The sequence below is a fragment of the Siphateles boraxobius genome, unplaced genomic scaffold, assembly GCF_051911475.1.
Source record: "Siphateles boraxobius isolate OS27281-9 unplaced genomic scaffold, OSU_SipBor_1 22, whole genome shotgun sequence".
Lineage (NCBI taxonomy): Eukaryota > Metazoa > Chordata > Actinopteri > Cypriniformes > Leuciscidae > Siphateles > Siphateles boraxobius.
The window spans coordinates 22,215,997-22,237,866 of NW_027508833.1; the positions used below are offsets into that span (position 1 = coordinate 22,215,997).

A 21,870-nucleotide genomic window follows, 5' to 3' on the forward strand; every position below is an offset into this window, starting at 1 on the left:
TGGGAATGCATGTCATGTCTGGCTACAGGATATTCGGTCAAAGCCAAAAGATTCAGGTTGGACCCAGATACAACAGTGACACTGTTGGTGCATTGTATCCATAACAGATGGAACAAAACAAGCATAATGTAGGTTACTGAGGAACAACGATGGGCGGCAGCAAAATCTCATACACACGGCCCACTTATGTATTATCTTGGCACACAATGCATTCAGTTTGGCCTCATTCACACTGAACTAATTAATTTAACTAAAAATAGCCCATGTGGCCTCTACAAAACCACCAGAATTTCAGGCTCCTTCACTCTGATCCCAAATAATTCACTTGAGAAATCATATATATATAGGCCATGAGACAGATGGTGCAATGGAAAGGATGCTGCTTGGGGGGAACTGTACTGAGAAAGCTACACAACGGCATGCTAAATAAACAGCTAAGAATGAAAAGAAATTAAGTGAAGAAATGAAGACTTGGATCCTTAACATTTAATTTATTGACAAACCAGGCAGGATGCATTTCTTTTGCAATGTGTTAAAAAGTGGAACAACTCTCTCTGCTGAATTCAAACTTTATAAACTGAGCTAAGTACACACATTTTACTGCATATTAAGCATTATTTGTGCTATAAACTGTTCTCCTTTATTGACAAGGTCTAAAATATCTACATCAGCCTATTTGCCCTTCAGGACTTTCACAGTCAGTTTTATTAAATGATTCCGGTAACAGAAAACATTAATTATTGTTATACAGAGCACACAGCATATAGTGTATCTATTATTGATCTAACATTAGTCTGCAATAGATTTGAAGCTCCTATGCTTGATCTCTGATAGTCACATTGCATCCACGATCACCTATTATATAGCCAAATCAGTTAACAAATACTTACTGGTCAACATAACATTGAAATCAATAACAACTCAAACCCATAAAGCTGTCCACCATGACATAAACTTTAAAACAGAAATGCAGCTTAAAAGAGAGAATTAAACTTTGCTTCAACAAAATTGCTATCAAGAACAAATCCTCATTTTATTGTGAATACTGGTAGATGTTGGCGTAACAACTTTGAAATAATATATACATTAAATAATGAGAAATAGAGGAAAACGAAAATGAAAATACCTGTTTATGATATTTAGCATTAGAATTATTAAATGGGCTCTAATACAATAGGTTTGCCAGTGCAGTAATGAGAGTTAGGATACAGACTTCACCTCAGTGTGTGCCTCTGCCCCCTGTGTGTGCTGTGAGGACACCTCTTGCAGCTCCTGTACAACAATAGCAGCCAACTCCCCACGCTGGCAGGAAATCTGCTGAGCTTGGTTGCCATAGAGCAGTTTGTCTGCATCTGATTGGTCATCGCTGAATAGCTCCTGCAGCACCCCCTGCTCTAGCTCCTCCCAGTAGTCCCACGCAGGCTTGGAAGAGTTTGGCTCTGGTTCAGAATCAGTCAGGTCTGAGTCCCAATCGCTATCTCCTCCTACCGCAGAGGCCATAACAAAGTCTGCCCTAGAACCGCTGTCCTCTGATTCAGAATCTTTTGAGTCACCATATACTGAATGTCCCTCTGTAACCAGCAGGTGGCAGTCAGGAGCAGCCAGGTAAACAAAACTATCTGTAGAGAGGAAGTCACATTCATCAGGGTAAGGGCAAGGTTTGGCAAAGGAAGTAGGAGGCAATAGCTCCTCCAGTGCAGGTTTGGTCACATTTTCCTGGGGTGGGGGCAGCACTGATACTGCCAGGTAGACAAAGCTATCTGTGGCAACAAATGGATCAGTGTCGCTCTTGACTAATAAAGTTTCTTTAGCCTCATGTTTGGATGGGGAAAGTGGTAAAGGTAAATCAGTCGTTGTGTTCACAGTGTTATGAATCTCTTGGGTTAGAGATCCTTTGTCAACAGGTTTCAAGCGTGCTTGTATTTCTGTAGCTTTGTTTGTAATCTCTTTACAAAATGCTTGCCTTCCTAGCTCTACGCTATTAGCTCTTGGCCCAGAGGGATCTTTTTTGCTGAAAGTTGCCAAATTATTTGCTTTTGGAATTGAAGAGTATGCTCCAGTAATTCGGACATTGTCCTTACCCTCTTCCTCTTGAATAAGCAAAGTAATACTACCAAGATCTGACATAGGTCTGTCATTATCAGAAGTGATGTCCTCTCTACTCGTTTGGCTAGGATTTGACATGTAGACACCACTTGAATCCGAGTCTAGCGTCATGTGGGAATCTGGCGATTCGCTATGGTCGTATTTATTACCCATTTGGGCGTCAATGGTGACAAGATCTAAACTGGTTGGGATCTTTGCATGAACAAGTTTATGGCTCCCTGGCTGAATAACAATAACATTACTTTTACCTTGACATGTTTGCAAATTGTACTGAAATATTGGTTCGTCATCATCTTGGCTTTCCATAACCTCTTGGTTCATTTTCTCAATCTCCAACATATCTTCAGCACCCAGTTCTGAGCTTGTGCCAGATGGAGCTTGTGAGCCACCAAACCCCGATGGAGGATGTAAAAGAGGCCAGCGCCTTAGAGAGCCAACATTTTGCAAATCTTCATTCCATGTCTCATCCCAAATTGAATTAACCATCTCCAACACAGCCTCCCAGTTTTCTTCCACACATTCGGGAGTGGTATTTTCATCAATGCCTGGCTCAGCGCTCTCCTGTATGAGCACCATTTTTCTCTCTTCTTCTAAAGCTTCCTCAAATACACTGTCATTTTTGGATGCTTCAGCTTTACGCTCCTCTTGTTCTCGCAAGATCTTCCATTCTTGAAGTGAGCAATCCTTCAAATCTCTTGTCAATGTAGACTTGTCAAGATGTCCATCCACATTTCCCTGGTGCTCGGGAAACGGTGAAAGACGGGGAATGGTCTTTTTATCGGAGACACTCCGCATTAGCAGAGAGGGTAGTGGGGGAAGAATAGGGAGGTTGTGAACTGCACCACCTTGTCTTACAGTCCTTCTCCTTCCAATCAGTCGCCGGGGCCAGGTGGACTCCATTGGAGTGGGGGAGACGGCAGGTCTTTTTGATGTTTGGGAGCGCAAAAGGGGCGTTGAGTCAGTTTCAGGTTCTGGGGTGGCCGGAAGCGGTTCTCTTTCAGGTTCAATGTTCTGGGGTTTAAAAGTCAGAAACAGATTATCTTTTGTCATGCACCCATCATCCCTCATACCTTGGCCAATCTCTAGTTTGTCTTGGTTTTCTTGGCCACACATTAGGGCACTGACTGATAACTCTGACAGAGGTGGTCTTGGTGAAGATGGTTGGGTAGGTAAAGATTGCCTGTTGAATTGCTGATAGGGCAAGGGGGAGGGAGAGAAGAACACAGAAGGTGTATGCGTACCAGTGGAGAAAGGGGATCCAGAGAAGGGTGAAATTTGTGGGGAAGTGATGCTGTTTGGAAAGAAGGCAACTCCTGGGTTTAAGTAGGTCTTTTCCCCTGGGGAGAGTTCAAAAGTTTCTGGGAACTTTGGCGGAGACAGAACCTTCCAGGAGTGACGGCAGAGGTTGTCCTTCTTGCCACTTTCCTGGTGATGATGCCGCTTGTTCATGGATCCGCTTGGAGCCGAACTGCAGGATACGCTGGGGGATGCCGACCTCACAAACCCTCTTGGTGACTTGCTTAGTTCATCATTTGCTAATTTCAGAGAATCAAATATGAACCTCTCGTCCAGTTTTTTGCCACTGCTGACTAACACAGAAGACCTTGTGTCAAACATGTCTCCACCTGCTCCCAGGGAACCATTACTGGAGAAGTCAGTTTCTCTGCCCCTTCTCGAACCCAGAGTGCTGTGTGCCGAACCGTGGTCGATCTGTTCATTGATGCACATTGTGTCATAAATGGAGCGTTGAGGTATGTACCCATCTTCATTGTAGCCCTCCCTGTCATCAACTTTTTTTGAACAACAAGGGCTCTGCCGTAAGCAGCCTGGACGACTTAATGGCTTACCCATTGTGTCACTTCTTGACGATGGCCTTCTACACAATTCCCAAAACAATCCTCCAGAAGTCTATTGTATGATGCTGCCAGAGCATGTGTATCAAGTCTTCTTAGAAATTATTGGAGACAGACATTTTTCATTTAGTTAAAAACTGAAAATAAAAACTTAATAGTCTTCAGGTGGTGGTAAAAATTGCAAATAAAAACGTACTAGTCTTCAGGTGATGGCAAGTGGTTAGTCAAGAAATGGCTTCAGTACCTCCACTGGAAATAAAAAAAAATATAAAAAATAAAGCATACTTCACTTAAATGTATAGCTTGACAGCAACATAAAGTGGGAAGGAAGCAACTTCGTGAGACAGTACGCTTTAAATATCCATGTAAAGAGTGGCTTTTCATTTATAAACTGACAAAAAGGCTGTATGTCTGTCTATCCCCTTGGTTTAGTCAGATATAAGCAGTTCTGTTCCGAATTTAGAGCCTCCAATCTCCTGAGGCAGCATCTTTACACTTCAAAAATGCAGTATTAGAGCAAAAACTCACTTCTTTTCCTCACTCAAATGTGACATAACATGGTCTCCATGGTCTCTTTGCATTGCCTGTCTTCATGTTGTTAATCACTGACGTAACTGGCAATCATAGCATCGCAGGATGACAGATGGACAGTCCAAGTTCCTTGTGCGCCAGTGGTCCAGGTGTGAAAAGTGTCCAGGAATCCAGTCTGTATTCCAGCATTATCTTGCAGCTCTCAGAGTCTTGTCCTTCGTCACACAGAAACACAGTTGGTTTGATAAATAGACTCTTATATCAACACCAACGGTAGCTCTTTCTCTCTCTCTCTCTCCCTCCTCTCTCTTACTGCCTCAGTATCACTCTCTCAGCTCCCTCCCCTGAGTTTTGAGGCAGCTTCAGGGCTTTAGCACTTATCAAGAGCTTAGGACTTTTTTTTGCCTCGCTCATTTCATTTCCTTTCAGTCACTTCTATCTCAATTTGGTTTGACCTCTAATAAAATGGCTTAGATTTTCATCAGAACTTATCTGCATTTGCCAGTATCCTTGTCTTATTTGTGTAAATAAAAACCTCATTTAAATGAAACATTTAGCACATTACACCTATAGCATGGGTTTTAAAAAAAGCAAAGTTTGACATTGTTTTTGAATTTTTCAAATGGCAATTCAGTCATATACTGCCAGATTGTCTGTCTTTGTTGAACTTCTCTCTCCCACACACTCTCCTCTCATTCTCGAACCCTCTCGAATCACACCTCATCTGCCCGGAGCACGCCCACACACTCTTTTTGAACAGGCAATATAAACGTGATCTGTCCCTGAGATGCATCTTTCTGTCCGCCATACCCAATTGTACATGTATGAACAATTGGCAGGAGATTCAGTGATCAGACAAACAACACTTGCCCTTTTACAACTGTATATAATTCAGCTGCCTCACTTATATATTGTTCCCCTTACATTAGCCCGGTTATGCTTAAAAGTCAGTGCAGGTTAAATTAAAGGTCCTGATATGGGACATTCTAGTTAACCATAATTCCATTACTGAAGGCTGATGCATGTATATAAGTGCTTTTCATATGTTGCACGATTTCAAAAGCAGCAGCACATTCAGAATCCAGTGTGAAGCACATGCAACAGCTCTTGTCTCTGTTACCATGGTAGCGAATGACAATTGGCTTTACATCGTAGGCTGGCGCTGCATCTATCTGTGCAAATATCAGCATAATCATGTGGCTAAACATTGCTTATTTGATTCCCATTGTTGCCATGTCAAGGTCCTGTCACTTGAACTAACAAAGCAGGACTGCCCTCTATTGACTGACACAGGACACTTTGACTCCATGAATGCATCGCACTCATTATTGTTGATTTAACATCTTTTCTAGAAGAGAGACATCAAAAACATCTATTTCTTAAAGACCAACTGAGAGCAGAATTGGAGCTTTTAGTACATCTATTAGCTTCGAGCCGTCTGTACCAGTACGTCTGTGGTCCAGAGAAAATTAATTTTCAGCAGATACACATTCAAAATGGTCTTTTTTTTCTTTTTTTTCATCTTGCGCACATGGGAATATATACATTTTTTTTTTCCATTAAAATGCCCTCAGAATGAGATTTATAGCTTTACTGTCACGTATCTGAGATTTCCCATAAATCTGTAGCATCGCCAAGAGTTGCTCAATTCACCAATTCTCAATGAAAACAAATGACTTCTGGTTGTGAACATTTTCAGAGTGAATGTTCCTTTACATGTCAATAAGTGTACAAAGTAGCAATTGTCCAGAAAACATGTTCATAAGATCAACGGAAACCCTTACAAATCTTACCAGAAGTAAGCCAGCCATTCATCTGAGAATTCATATATTTTCAAAGGTTACCAACAATGACAAGATGAATGTTTAAACTTAAAAAACTTTCACTAAATAATACTAAATACTGAGAAACAATATCTACTGTGACTAAAAACCATACAATTCCCTCCAAATTTCATTTTAAAGGTCTATAACATTCAGATGACTTAAGGAATGTCTGTTGAGCATGTGCACAATTTCATTTCTGTTTTCATCCCATTCCCGCCTGAATAAAAGTAATACGTAGATGTCAATAAATGTTGGTCATCATAATGGGGTTTTTTGTGTGTTCTTTTTCAAAGCAAGGTCTCAAAGTTTGTAGGTTCTAATTAAGAGCTCTCTTCATCGGACGAGTCCAGGTACTTTTGCTGATGCTTAGAGTCCAGATGAATGTCCCGTATAGCTAGGATTCGTGTGAGCATGCTCTCCATCATGGTGCTATCCAATGGCTGGGCTGAGTACCACACAGGGCTGCTGGGGTGGCAGGACGCCTCAGGCTGCAGGTAGAAAAGATCTGGACGCTGCTTCACGGAGTTTGAGCTGTGGATATAAAATAGAATGAACACTACAAAGGATATCTCTTTAATAAAAGCACCAGAAAAAGTGACCAAACAAGTGACTTCTCCAAGCAAGAGCAATTTGAATGAAGCTCATTTTGTGTGCAGAACTTAAGCTGCTTCATTTAAGAATCTGCATAATTGTAATTCAAAATTGAGTCCCAAGATTGTAGAGAGAGTAATATAACACATTATAGTTCACTCAAAAATTTCAAATGTGAGTCATTTTCATTCTGTGAAACACAAAATGAGATGTGAAAATCCAAACTGCTCTTTTACATGCAACGAAAAAAATTAAAAAAGCATTATAAGTAGTCCATTTTATTATTAAAAGTCATTATTATTTGCCATTATATTCCTTCTGATGCATTTATGAGATTAAAATGCATGCTAATTTAGTGCTAAACGGCTTGATTTCTTGTAACCAGATGTCATGGAGTCCAACCTCAGCCACATTTAGCATATGTAATTTGAAAGCTTCAGCAGCTGTGTTATTTTAGTAATTTTATTATACAGTTATAGTATTTACTAATATTTTGAATTAGCTTTAATTGTGATATTTTTTTTATTTTAGTTTACATTTTAATTTTAGTTCATTTTATATGCTTTTTTATATTTCTATTAGCTTAATTTTTTTTTATTTCAGTTTTAGTTGTAGTTTTTCAAGTTTAAGTTTTTCATATAATATTTATGTTTTATTTTATTTCAATTAACTATTTTTAAAGTGATATTTCACCCCAAAATTCTGTCATCATTTACTCACCCTCAAGTTGTTCCAAACCTGTATGAATTTCTTTCTTCTGCTGAACACAAAAGAAGATATTTTGAAGAATATGGGTAACCAAACAGGTGGGCCCCATTGACTTCCATAGTATTTGTAAAATGGAAGTCAATGGGGCCCCAACTGTTTGGTTACCCATATTCTTCAAAATATCTTCTTTTGTGTTCAGCAGAAGAATGAAACTCTTACAGGTTTGGGCCAACATGAGGTTGAGTAAATGATGACAAAAATTTTATTTTTAGGTGAATTATCACTTAATATTTTTAACCAACAATAAGATTTGGCAGTAAACGCATTGTCATGGAAGACGTTGTACCGGGTTGGAACAACATGATGGTGAATAAATTATAAAATAACACTCACCATTTTAACCTTTAAAATAACACTCACCATTTCGAGAGATAGAACTCGTAGAGTCTGACAGGACAGCGTAAGGGGTTTTCCACATTCTCAGGCATCTCCAAAAACTCCTCTTCAACCAGCTCTTCCTCTTTCCTCCTTTTAACAGCCGGTGCTGGATGTTCAATAAACACAAGAAATATTATGAGCACAGATGCACGCTCAGATGAATAGGAGCTCTGTAAAGATTCAAACACATTGTGGTCAATGCATCTTCAGCACAGTTCTTACATTTCTTGTCCTTTTCCTCTTCCTTGCTAGGCATTCTGAACCGAAGATAGGAGGTAGTGCCATTTTTAGTGGTCTTCGAGGAGTGGGTGACATTGGCGAATGCAAGGCGTCGATGCTCTTCAATCGTTTTGAGATTGAGCAGCTTGGCTCCAAAAAACAGCAGCGTGTTGAGCAGAACAATAGGAGATAGAGCACCCAACTGCTTGCATTCCCAAAGGTACTCTTCCTCAACCCGCGAGTGTATATATCCTGTGGAAACATCACGATCACCTTAAAAGCCTATTCACAACGCAAGGGGATTTTAAATCTTGCACTAGAGAACAAAATTCTCCTGTTGAAAAAGAAACTTTGTCTTGAACACAAGTTCAGGGGCTAGTATTGTCTTTTTATGTTTTTGAAAGAAGTCTCTTCTGCTCACCAAGGCTGCATTTTTTTTTTATACAGAAATAACAGTCCATCAAATACATCCTCATTGAAAAAGAATATTAATTTAAAAAAATCGTACTGACCTCAAACTTTTGAAAATGTAAATTAACTGTTTTGTTTCAACACCTTAAAAGATTTCAGGTTAAAAAATATATTTTATTTTTACCAATATCAGAAGTATTTAAAATATATTAAAGTTTTAAAAGAATACATGTACATTAATACGATTACAAAAATGGTTGACTTTTTATATGGAGTATAAAAATAACACGCATGATATTTCAAAGTATTAAGCTAATCAGCTTTACAACTAAACGGTTAGACTTCCATACAAATAATCAAAGGTTTATTTTATGCTTATTAATGCTGTAAAAATCTAATATATATACTTTTTTGATAATATGTCCCGAACTTGCATTTCAGTTAGATGTGGAGCTATTGACATGGTGTCAGTAGTTAGACTAGATTTGTTGTGTTATATGCTTTGGTTATGTGAACAGGCATATACACTCACCTAAAGGATTATTAGGAACACCATACTAATACTGTGTTTGACCCCCTTTCGCCTTCAGAACTGCCTTAAATCTACGTGGCATTGATTCAACAAGGTGCTGAAAGCATTCTTTAGAAATGTCGGCCCATATTAATAGGATAGCATCTTGCAGTTGATGGAGATTTGTGGGATGTACATCCAGGGCACGAAGCTCCTGTTCCACCACATCCCAAAGATGCTCTATTGGGTTGAGATCTGTTGACTGTGGGGGCCATTTTAGTACAGTGAACTCATTGTCATGTTCAAGAAACCAATTTGAAATGATTCGAGCTTTGTGACATGGTGCATTATCCTGCTGGAAGTAGCCATCAGAGGATGGGTACATGGTGGCCATAAAGGGATGGACATGGTCAGAAACAATGCTCAGGTAGGCCGTGGCATTTAGACGATGCCCAATTGGCACTAAGGGGCCTAAAGTGTGCCAAGAAAACATCCCCCACACCATTACACCATCACCACCAGCCTGCACAGTGGTAACAAGGCATGATGGATCCATGTTCTCATTCTGTTTACGCCAAATTCTGACTCTACATCTGAATGTCTCAACAGAAATCGAGACTCATCAGACCAGGCAACATTTTTCCAGTCTTCAACTGCCCAATTTTGGTGAGTTCTTGCAAATTGTAGCCTCTTTTTCCTATTTGTAGTGGAGATGAGTGGTACCCGGTGGGGTCTTCTGCTGTTGTAGCCCATCCGCCTCAAGGTTGTGCATGTTGTGGCTTCACAAATGCATAGCTGCATACCACGGTTGTAACGAGTGGTTATTTCAGTCAAAGTTGCTCTTCTATCTGCTTGAATCAGTCGGCCCATTCTCCTCTGACCTTTAGCATCAACAAGGCATTTTCGCCCTCAGGACTGCCGCATACTGGATGTTTTTCCCTTTTCACACCATTCTTTGTAAACCCTAGAAATGTTTGTGCGTGAAAATCCCAGTAACTGAGCAGATTGTGAAATACTGAGACTGGCCCGTCTGGCACCAACAGCCATGCCACGCACAAAATTGCTTAAATCACCTTTCTTTCCCATTCTGACATTCAGTTTGGAGTTCAGGAGATTGTCTTGACCAGGACCACACCCCTAAATGCATTGAAGCAACTGCCATGTGATTGGTTGATTAGATAATTGCATCAATGAGAAATTGAACAGGTGTTCCTAATAATCCTTTAGGTGAGTGTATATATATATATAGTATCCATGACCAAAAAAAAGTGATGATTATTTTTGCAGCAGGTGACAGAACAAGGTCCTTTTGGGAAAAGGAGATTTACCTCCAGGCGGCAATGCATTCCCCCAGTCCTTCAGCAGTGTGGTGATGTCAGTGATGAACTGACTATAGAGTGAATCCGTGAAGATGTTCTCAAGACGCTCATTTTCAAGCAGGCACTAAGAATTGAGTGAAGACAGAGTATGTTAAAAAAATATAATGTATCCCAAAAAAAAGGTACATGTAATAATATTCATTTGATGCAAAGGTGCTGGATTTAAGGCATATTATTTATTTCATTCTCAAACCTGCTGAATGCCCAGGCACAGGTAGTAGATGCTGTCGGGTTCATATGCCTTGCCGTTCGGCCTGCGGACCTCCTTGATGAAACGACACAGACCAAAACTGAGATCTGCAGGAGTGGACTGCAACAAATCCTCCTTCACAGTCATGGGGCCCTCTGAATAAGACACAGTGAGAGAAGAAAAAGTTGCTAAAACACATGGTGGGTCAGCGCAATGTCACGCACCAACTGTGACAATGACCTTTACTAATGACACAAGCTGCGTGAGTCGTGAGGCAGACGGAGAGGGAACGACTCCATGTTCTGACCCATATGTGTGAACTTACCGGACTCCTGCACCTGTTCACTTTGTCCTGTTTTCATTTTCACCCAGCTGGCCCAAGCTTCGACTCCGTACATTTGGTTAAGCTTCGAGCAGGACGTACTCAGCCAAACACTGCCTGCTGTATCCGTTCCAGATCGCTTACGTCCCTGAATGAGACACAAAACACTAGTTTTATTACTACACAACAAAGAAACAGGACATTATGAAAGGAAACTTACAAAAGATCAAGCCCAATAAAACCAATGGAGTGCACGCGATATCTGAAAATATGTTGTTAAACAGCTCTTTAGGATACTAACTGAAATAAAATGTGTTTAAATGCTCAAATGGTGGTAAAATGAAGCTAACTGATAATATTAAAACAGTAATAAAAAAAATAGCTAAAATTTCATTAAATTAAAATGAAAGCTAATTAAAATATTAACAAATACTATAAGAATATCTAAGTAATACTAAAATAATACTATGCCTTTAAAATAGTGAAAGACATTAAATTGTAGATAAAAACTGATAGCGGCACAATTGTTAAAAGATCGAAAATTTCGATTCAAACACCCTCGCAATCTTATTCCTAAATGACAAGAATTCGGCTGTGTCTATTAAACCCTTGACAAGTACGATATCACGCCGGTATTACGAATGAAACCGCTTCACAAACAGTATCATTATTTCTGTGACAATAATCAAATTAACACAGAAGTGCTAGGATAAAAGTTTATAGTTTGGATATAAACAATGATGTATACAATAGTGATCAAAATAAAAGTAAATCACGGTTTGAAAGTAACCTGCTTTAAATAAAGATAGTATCATTTACATTGCTACACCGGTAGATGGCGACAAGTGACAAAAAATGTATTTGTCACTGAAGCATTCAAAAGATTTGGTCAAAAATACAGATTCATCCATTAATGAAACAATTTGACTCTTCATGAGTCGTTGAATCATTCATTAAACCGTTTTTAAAATAATTTAAATTAAATATTATTTTAATAGACTGCGGCAATTAACATTTTGTCAGAACCTCTAGTAAAAAATGTTTTTGAATTATTTTGTTTAGTCCATTCAGAATTATGATCTCCATTTAAGAGGGGGAAAAAAATTCATGATTCTTAATTTATCCAGAATCATGCAGCTCCAATAACTGACCAGTCCATAGAAAAAGTAACTTGCAGTGCAGATAATATATTCTAACTATTTTAATAATATTGTTTCAGTGTTCATTATGATGATTGTTTTCTGTTTGAGCTACAAGAAAAAAAAACACTTTCAAATCAATATTTCATCTCTATGTATGTACTTTATTGGTAAGTAGTTGTGTAATAATCATGATAAATGTACAGTAAGACAGTCATTATCAAAAAATTAACCACTTAAGGATGATACAAGACCCCTCCCCAATTATTGTTGATTCACTTTCTCTTTTATTCAACCAAGAAAAAAATAATCCAAATAACTTTTTCTGATGATTTTCCTATCAGAATCAACCAAAATTATCATATAAATAATATAAAGACGACAATATAAATGGAGGCTTATACTGAATTCTTACTAAATATGTAAATAAACAATTACAGACTGAATGAATGAAGACAAATAAAGATGATGCCTCAAGAGGTACAATACAAAAAATAAATGCCAGTTTGCATGACAAAAATAAAGAATAACATCCGATTCTTGTAAAGCAGGCACAGGCACTTCAGAATGTAACAACTATTTTGACAGATGCCGACACATTCATCTCCTTTTATGGCGACTTTCTTCAACTGCAGCAGGCTCCATGACAACCACTCCATCATCATCATCTCCTTCTCTTTCAGCTTCTTCGGTCCCCATCTGGCCTGCATTCAGTCTCATTGTATTTGGCTTTGTTGCGTTATGTACAAAGTTCCTGAAGCGTTTCAGCTTCACACTTTAAACGAGCTACTCCATCCTATATGCCAGGTTTCCTCCGGAGGGATATTATGAAACTTCCTAACTGCCATCTGACGGCTTCACACTTCTCAGTGTACCCTTTCTTTTTAAATTTACAGTTAGAACGACATGCCTGAAGATTTCTGGTGGCAATTTTAAAGTCTCCATCTGATTTCTTCTCTAGTTCCACCTACTCTTAATTTGCACTTTTAATTTACTGCATGGTCTAAATTTCCAGCTAGATTTTCCAATTTCTTTCTCTAAAAAAAATGACCTTTCCAAACTCCTCCTAAAGTTCATAAAAAAAATTAAATTTGCGACCGATTTGATATCCATTCAGTTCAGTTTTTCTAGCGCTTCACGATTCTGCATAAACTGAGGTTCATGTTTTTTTTTTGGTACAAAATAGAGATTGTGATTCTGAACAGACAACTAAACAAAATAAGATGTAATTTACCAGAGGTTCTGATTTGACCCGTTTCATTACTGGATGAATCAGCGTTTTTGAATGAATCTCTTGAATTATCCATTCAACGACGAATACATATTTTTAAGTCACTTTTAGCCACCTACTGGTGTAACGGTACAATTTATATAATCGTTACTTTAAGCGCCAAGTTACTTTCAAAAGGTGGTTTGCTCTATTTTGATTGCTTCCGTAGACATCAGTGTTCATATACGAACTATAAACTTTTATCTCAGTACTTGAATATTTGTGTAACAGAAAAAAAGAATATTGTGTATTTGAAAACATGATAATTGCTTTCTCTGGGTCAGTGACAATGCAGATTTGAATGTTCTAGTGTGATTGTCAAAGTTTTAATAGGCTGGAATGACGCATGGGTGTTTGAATCGTGCCGCGCTAGTTGTTTCTTTACCAATTTTTACTTGTGGGCTACCAAAACCCTAAACAATAAGAATAGGAATATGAACAATTCTTTATAAATTCAGCTAAGCTCACACAGAAATTGGAGCTGGTATTTTAAGCTTTTAAAAATGAGGAGTTTTATTTCTGTCGGTAACCTAGTAAAGTTCTGTAATGAGCGACAGTCTGCAGGGGATGATGGGACTATTGCATTCACAGGTTTCATTTCAGCACACGACACATCTCACCCACAAATGAAATGTTATTAGAGTTCATCCGTTTCAAAGAAGAACGAAATCTTACAGGTTTAGAATTTTATGACGGTAAGTAAATGTCATTTATGGTAGAGTTGTCATTTCTGGGTGAACTATCCTCTATAATGCGGTTTCAATTAGCTTCACAGCCTCTTTTACTCTTCTTTTTTTTTCTTAACCAAAACCAGGACTGGATTCATATTTTTCTTTGAGCTTTTTAATTTTTTTTAATTGAAGCCAATATGGCATACTGCATAATTTCAGGAACAATAATAACATTATTTTATTAAATTAATTTGGCCAGGTGGACGCGGACTCCACAACATTTATTTTCCAAAATTGAATGGGAACTTTTTTGTTCATGTCCAGAACCCACAAATTAGTCCAATTCTCAACAACAACAATTACATTTGTTCATCTCCATGTAAACTCAAATGATTTATTGCACAACCTCTTGATCAATCAAAGGTACATCTCTCTTTCGACAACTTTTCTAGAACAATACAAAGCTTATAAAAGAACAGTAAAACAACCTTGTGATTTTCCATTGACAAATGAAAAACAATTTATGTTTATCAGCCATTCACAAAAAGTTTTTAAAATGATCAAAATTGTAAACTACCAATGGAGGCCAATGCAAAATGCTTTGGAGCATTTAACAATCCTGCATCTTGCCAATAGAAAATAATAAATACAGCTAAAATGATCTAAAATGTTAAAAACTAAAACAGATAGTCTATCTGTAGTTAGAATGCTGTCTATTATAAAAACTCTACAAGAGTCTTTACTACTTAGTAAAAATAACTACTTAAGTAAAAACCAAGACATTTAAAACCTCTCTAAACCTTTGGTGAACACTTAATTTTTTACTTTGGAAACACTCAAGTCTTTATCATTCATTTAAAAATTGGGAAACAACCCACTTCAACAGAATTCCCACTTCAACCTTCCAAACTGCAAAAAGACTGTGGCGGACTCTCTGTTGTACCGTCACTTGTGCCAAATGTCTTTCCAACAAGCCAGGAATCTGATTCTTTCAGATTACATACCCTTTTTCTGGGAGGGTGGCTGTCTCTACCCCTCTTACGTCTCTTCAGCGTCAATACCAGTCTGTTCTCTTTAGCTGATCCAGGGTCAGTTGGTGCTGTGAAATGAGAAGAGTGTTAATATTTTTTTGGGATTTTACAAATTGTAAAACAGAAAAGCTGTCAAAAGCCACTAAATCTGTATGCAAGAAACAAACAAAAAAGTTAACGCAATAGTTTGTTCAAAAATATACAATGCCAGTCGTAGCAGGGACATTTTATGTACTGCATCCAAAAATAAAATATTTGCTTTATTAATTTGATTATCATCAAAGCTCAACAAGAATGAAATATTACTCACATATGTACAAACATGAATGAAAAAGGATGACAGAACATTCTATAAATTAAGGCTAAGCACATCAAGTGAGGGAAAACTGTATCAGTAGGGCTTTTCACACTGCGCTTAACCCAGGGTCTTTGCACACTTGTAATTTAGAAGTTGGGTTAGCCGCTCTTGCACTGTCACATTATATAGAAACTGTGTCTATTCCTCGTTTAGTGAGGCCATATAATAAATCTACTGTAGGATCTAGGGAAAATCTTATTGTAATTAAACCTGAAAATCTAAATATCAGTGAACAAAAACAATTTCTAAAACTAGGTCTTCTGAACATTAGATCGCTCACACCTAAGGCGGTTATTGTAAATGAAATGGTCACAGATAATAGCTTCGATGTACTTTGCCTTACTGAAACCTGGCTTAAACCAAATGATTATTTCGGTCTAAATGAGTCCACTCCACCAGGATACTGTTATAAGCATGAGCCCCGTCTGATCGGTCGTGGCGGCGGTGTTGCAACAATCTATAGAGATATTCTTAATGTTATTCAGGAAACAGGTCACAGGTTTAATTCATTTGAAGTACTTGTACTAAATATTACGCTCTTAGATGTAAGAAAGAAATCCCTATTATCTCTAGCCTTGGCTACTGTATATAGACCTCCAGGGCCCTATGCTGATTTCCTAAAAGAGTTTGCAGAGTTTCTCTCAGATCTATTGGTCAATACCGATAAAGCAATAATTGTTGGAGATTTTAACATACACGTAGATAACACAAATGATGCGTAAGGGACTGCGTTTACAGATTTATTAAACTCTTTTGGGGTCAAGCAAAACGTCAGTGGTCCCACTCATCGTCTAAATCATACACTAGACTTAATTATATCATATGGAACCAATCCAACTGATATAGATATTATACCGCAAAGTGATGATCTCACTGATCATCACATGGTAACTTGTATAATACGTACTGCTGAAATTTGTCATGTTGCGCCACGTTATCGACCAGGCAGAACAATCGTTCCAACCACTATAGATAGATTCTTAAATAGCTTACCTGATCTATCTCAGCTGCTCAGTGAACCCAAACAAACAGATGAACTAGAGGAAATGACTAGCAGTTTGAGCACCATTTTCTCTAGTACATTAGATATTGTTGCACCAATTAGATTAAAAAAGGTTAGAGAGAAAACTAAAGCACCTTGGTACAACAGTGCTACGCATGTTATCAAGAGAGAAACTCGTAACTTAGAGCGTAAATGGAAACAAACTAATTTAGAGGTCTTTAGATTCGCGTGGAAAGACAGTATGTCACGTTATAAAAAGGCTCTAAAAGCAGCCAGGGCTGAGCATCTCCACAAACTAATAGAAAATAACCAAAATAATCCAAGGTTTTTATTTAACACCGTGGCTAGACTAACAAATATACAGACATCACCAGAGCAAAATATTCCGTTACAGTATAGTAGTAATGATTTTATGAACTACTTTAAAGAGAAAATAGAAAGCATCCGTAACACAATTGTAAATGTACACTCTTTTATGGTGTCTTATGATTCAGCCTCAATTATCGCCCCTCTGGAACAACTACACCGCTTTACAACTATAGGACAGGAAGAGCTAAATAAACTTATCATTGCATCGAAACCAACAACATGTTTATTAGATCCAATACCCACTAAACTACTGAAAGAAGTGTTACCTGTAGTGGAAGAGCCTCTTCTCAATATTATTAACTCGTCTTTATTTTTAGGTCATGTTCCAAGAATATTCAAGCTGGCAGTAATAAAACCTCTCATTAAGAAACCGCAATTAGACCCAAATAACTTAGCAAATTACAGACCCATTTCAAATCTTCCATTTATGTCTAAAATACTAGAAAAAATTGTGTCCGCTCAATTGTGCTCTTTCTTGCAAGAAAATGAGATATATGAAAAATTCCAGTCAGGATTCAGACCGCATCATAGCACAGAAACTGCGCTAGTTAAAATTACAAATGATTTACTTTTAGCTTCTGACCAAGGCTGTATCTCAATACTAGTTCTACTCGATCTAAGCGCTGCGTTCGACACTATCGATCATAAAATACTCCTGGATCGACTACAAAACTACACTGGTGTTCAGGGACAGGCATTAAGCTGGTTTAGATCGTACTTATCAGACCGTTATCATTTTGTCTGTTTAAATGGGGAAAAATCAAAGATAACGTCAGTAGACTATGGAGTGCCGCAAGGATCGGTGTTAGGCCCTCTGCTATTCTCAATATATATGCTCCCACTTGGTAATATTATAAGAAAACATGCAATTAATTTCCACTGTTATGCTGATGACACTCAATTATATATTTCATCACGGCCAGATGAAAACACTAACTTATCAAATTTGACAGAGTGTCTCAAAGATATAAAATGCTGGATGACGCGTAATTTCCTGCTACTAAATTCAGATAAAACGGAGGTATTACTTATTGGTCCAAAAAACTACCCACAAACTCACTTACAATACAACTTTAATATAGAAGGATGTCCAGTTACTTTATCCACTACAGTAAAAGACCTGGGTGTTATACTAGACCGCAACTTGTCTTTCGAAAATCATATTTCATATGTTACAAGAACAGCCTTTTTCCACCTTAGAAACATTACAAAGCTACGTAACATGCTATCTGTTTCTGATGCAGAAAAGTTAGTTCATGCATTCATGACCTCGAGACTAGATTATTGTAATGCTATATTAGCTGGCTGTCCTGCATCCTCAATAAACAAGCTACAGTTAGTGCAAAATGCAGCTGCTAGAGTTCTTACTAGGTCAAGAAAATATGATCATATAAAACCAATTTTATCATCTCTACACTGGTTACCTATCAAGTTCCGTATCAATTACAAAGTACTATTACTGACCTATAAAGCCCTAAATGGTTTAGCTCCTGTGTATTTAATGGACCTTCTATCGCCCTACAATCCATCACGTTCTTTAAGATCACTAAATTCGAGGCTTCTGGTCATTCCTAGGATATCTAAGTCCACTAAAGGAGGAAGGGCGTTCTCACATTTGGCTCCAAAACTCTGGAATAGCCTTCCTGATATTGTTCGAAGCTCTGACTCGCTGTCCCAGTTTAAAACTAGATTAAAGACGCATCTCTTTAGCCAAGCATTTACATAATGCTTACCTTTTATACCACTGCTGAATCAGATCAAATGCATTTAATATTATAAAACTTGAAGAGTCTGTAGGTTATTTTTATAAGTTGCATAGTATTTACAGTCATTACGTTCCTGTGTATATTGCGTGAATGACGGGTGGTTGGGTAGATATTGTGTTTTGCGGTAGTTGGTATGCCATACGGAACCGTTGCCACTGAACCTGCATTAACGACGACAGTGGGGCTCGACAGCCTTAGTCAAACGGGTCGGCGCGTATGGTTGGGTTGCGGAGAGATTGTGAGATTGTGGTTGGGTCTCAGCAGCAGGAGGGATGTAGAGGTCAGTAAGCAGGGCTGAGTTGAGTGGGGGACGGAGGGGGGTGACTCTGGGACGCAAGAATCACTGTCTTCATGTTTTTTATCATCTACGCCCGTGTTATGGAAATCATTATGAACAGCAGCTACGCTAATTATTTTCCCTTTTTGCTTTTCTGCTGTTATCTCGGGACGCGAGTCCCGAGAAAAACGGCGTTCGTCAGCTCCAGTTTGTATCCAGCCTTTCACAGAGACTTCAGATACGCCAATCACAAAGCCTGTGAAGAGACGACTCAACACCGGCGATATGGACCCTCTATGGTGGACGGCACTGATCCTCAACAACTCGTCTCAACACCGGCGTGATTACTTGGACTTCCAAAAGATGGAAATGGATAAATATTCTAAATGTTCCGATCCAATCTGACTTGTAATGCTGCCCGAATCATAAATCATGCACTGTTCCTTCGTTGGCCAGAGGAGAACTGGCCCTCCGACTGAGTCTGGTTTCTCCCAAGGTTTTTTTCTCCATTCTGTCACCTGATGGAGTTTTGGTTCCTTGCCACTGTTGCCTTGGCTTTTGGCTTGCTTAGTTGGGGACATTTAATATTCAATAATATTATTGATCTGCCTTGCTTAAGGTGGACGTTGACTCAATTTTCTTTTAGAAACAAACTCTGTTATATTATTTTCATGTTATCACTGTGAAGCTGCTTTGATACAATCTGTATTGTAAAAAGCGCTATATAAATAAAGGTGACTTGACTTGACTGTTAACCCCATATTGCGGTGCCAAACTTGTACAGTGTGAAACGATGCGGGGTTAGAATGTTAAAGCTAGATGTTTCGCAACAGACAACCAATAGCGTACACATTTGCAGGATTTGGACAGTCACAAAAACACTCCACATTGTATTTAAACAGTAAATTCAGCATTTGAGAGGATAAATGTCAAATGCTGACAGAAAACATGACAATTTGAGTAAAGGAGAGCCGTTTTGTTCGTACCTTTATAGTCCGAAGTATCCATTCAGTATAAACTCGATGCGCATTGCTAGAGCTTTTATGTAAACAGGTCACGTGCTGCATTAATTCAATCAATGACACTGAGCCCGCAAATATGCAAATAAGAACTTTAACCCAGGGATTAGGAATGTACAGTGTGAAAAGTCAGTTTATGAATACCCAGGATTAATTATTAACCCCCGGTATAGTATGAGCAGTGTGAAACATGAATAAAGATAACTCAGGATTAAGTTTACCCCGGGTTTAGAATGACCCAGAGTTAACCATTTCAAGTGTGAAAAGCCCTGGTGTGTCTTTTTTGAGAAATATAGACTTTGTTCTACTGCAAAAAGCACAAATCGTTAACATGTTGGCATGATTAACTACAGAATTTTAACTATGCATTTTAATCAATTTAGAGGCCTAAAACGAATTTCTTAAATCTTAACTTACCGCGAGGAAAATCATTTTCCAGATCTGGCTGTTCTGATGGCAAAGATGTGGTAGGGGCAGCTTTCGGCTCCTCTCGTTCTGACGATACCACCTGTGGCTTCACGTTGGCTCCAGGATCCTCAGCCTCTGCCCAGCTGAAGGGTGTTGATCTGGCCTCTGACTCTAGATCGCCACTGTAAGTGCTGCCCTGGTCTGTGCAAGGCAATAATCCCAATACAATCAAATACTGAAGCACTTTGGTTTGGATAAGCAAACGGGTCCAATAGTAACAAAACGTTTATGCACCAAGTAACGCAGGCTTGTCTTTTCCTTTCTCCACCTCATCGTCTTCCACTGAGCTCTGGGCAGGCAGGCTACATTTAGTGTCTTTCTTTTCAGCAGTGTCTTGATATCCAGGGATAACCATAGGAACCGGCACCTGGACGGTAACAGCATGATTATATCAGAGCTCTAAACTATAGCACAGAATAAATGATTAGAAAATAAAGATGACATACCGGAAGAGGTAGCCCCAGTGGAAAAGGTGTGTACTGGGTGTATAGATGCATTGGCACTGGGATGTAGACAGGCATCGGAATGGGCACCGGCACAGGCACAAACCTCACAGTCTCTCCATTTTCATCAATCACTGTGGTCGGAGAAAGTGTAAATACAATATTTCAATGTAACATTTTGCAATGCTTATGAGAGCACAACATAAAGATTTCTAGCAGGGGTGATGGTGAAAGTGAGGAAGGCAAACCTGTTTCAGACATTTTTGGAGGTACTGGAGGTACTGGAGGCTCTGGCTCACACTGGACGCCTTGCTCTTCAGTAATAGGTCTGCACATGAGAGCTTTGTTCTTCAACATTCTTCGATATGGATTAGCAGCCACTGAAGCATCGGTTTGAGTGCTGGCCTATTGGGAAAAAAAACATTACATATAAGGGAAAAAAAATAAATCACATTTTGTAAAAACAAACAAACATGTTTTGGAAAGAGCTAATGAAATAAAATAAAAATGAAACCAAAATTTTAGTAGCCAATATCAATACCAGACAAATTTCACAATTCTCAAATCTTATTTTAATAACAAAACTGAATCAAAAACTAATATATTCAAATCTTATTTTATGTATTTTATTTGTTATTATTTGTATTATAATACTAAAGAAAAGTGTTCTCATTAGTTACTTTTACATGAGTCTCCTTTGATAATTGCATCTTTACACACACTACCGTTCAAAGTTTGGGGGTGGGTAAGATTTTATAATGTTTCTGAAAGAAGCCTCTTATGCTCATCAAGGCTGCATTAATTTGATCAAAAATACAGTAAAAACATCAACATTTTAATCAGAATAAAACATATATATAAAATAAAAATGTACAATTATTCTTGTGATGGTAAAACAATTTTTAGCATCATTACTCCAGTCGTCAATATCACATGATCCTTCACACATCATTCTAATATGATGATTTGCT

General features: G+C 38.3%; 1 protein-coding gene across 3 annotated transcripts in view; it reads right to left on the reverse strand.

The window, feature by feature from the left end:
• Nucleotides 1-476: 476 nt before the first annotated feature.
• The window catches only part of LOC143746874 (zinc finger MYM-type protein 4), a 43,578-nt gene continuing 22,184 nt past the window's right edge, over nucleotides 477-21,870 (reverse strand). For all 3 annotated transcript variants that reach the window (XM_077239086.1, XM_077239088.1, XM_077239087.1), the window contains 11 exons: nucleotides 21,148-21,304; nucleotides 20,903-21,033; nucleotides 20,691-20,823; nucleotides 20,406-20,597; nucleotides 15,170-15,264; nucleotides 11,089-11,233; nucleotides 10,767-10,918; nucleotides 10,523-10,637; nucleotides 8,276-8,524; nucleotides 8,036-8,159; nucleotides 477-6,847 (listed from right to left, as the gene is read on the reverse strand). In XM_077239086.1, the coding sequence (XP_077095201.1) occupies nucleotides 6,637-6,847; nucleotides 8,036-8,159; nucleotides 8,276-8,524; nucleotides 10,523-10,637; nucleotides 10,767-10,918; nucleotides 11,089-11,233; nucleotides 15,170-15,264; nucleotides 20,406-20,597; nucleotides 20,691-20,823; nucleotides 20,903-21,033; nucleotides 21,148-21,304 (1,704 nt within the window). In that variant the 3' untranslated portion in view covers nucleotides 477-6,636. The remainder of the gene's footprint in view (nucleotides 6,848-8,035; nucleotides 8,160-8,275; nucleotides 8,525-10,522; nucleotides 10,638-10,766; nucleotides 10,919-11,088; nucleotides 11,234-15,169; nucleotides 15,265-20,405; nucleotides 20,598-20,690; nucleotides 20,824-20,902; nucleotides 21,034-21,147; nucleotides 21,305-21,870) is intronic.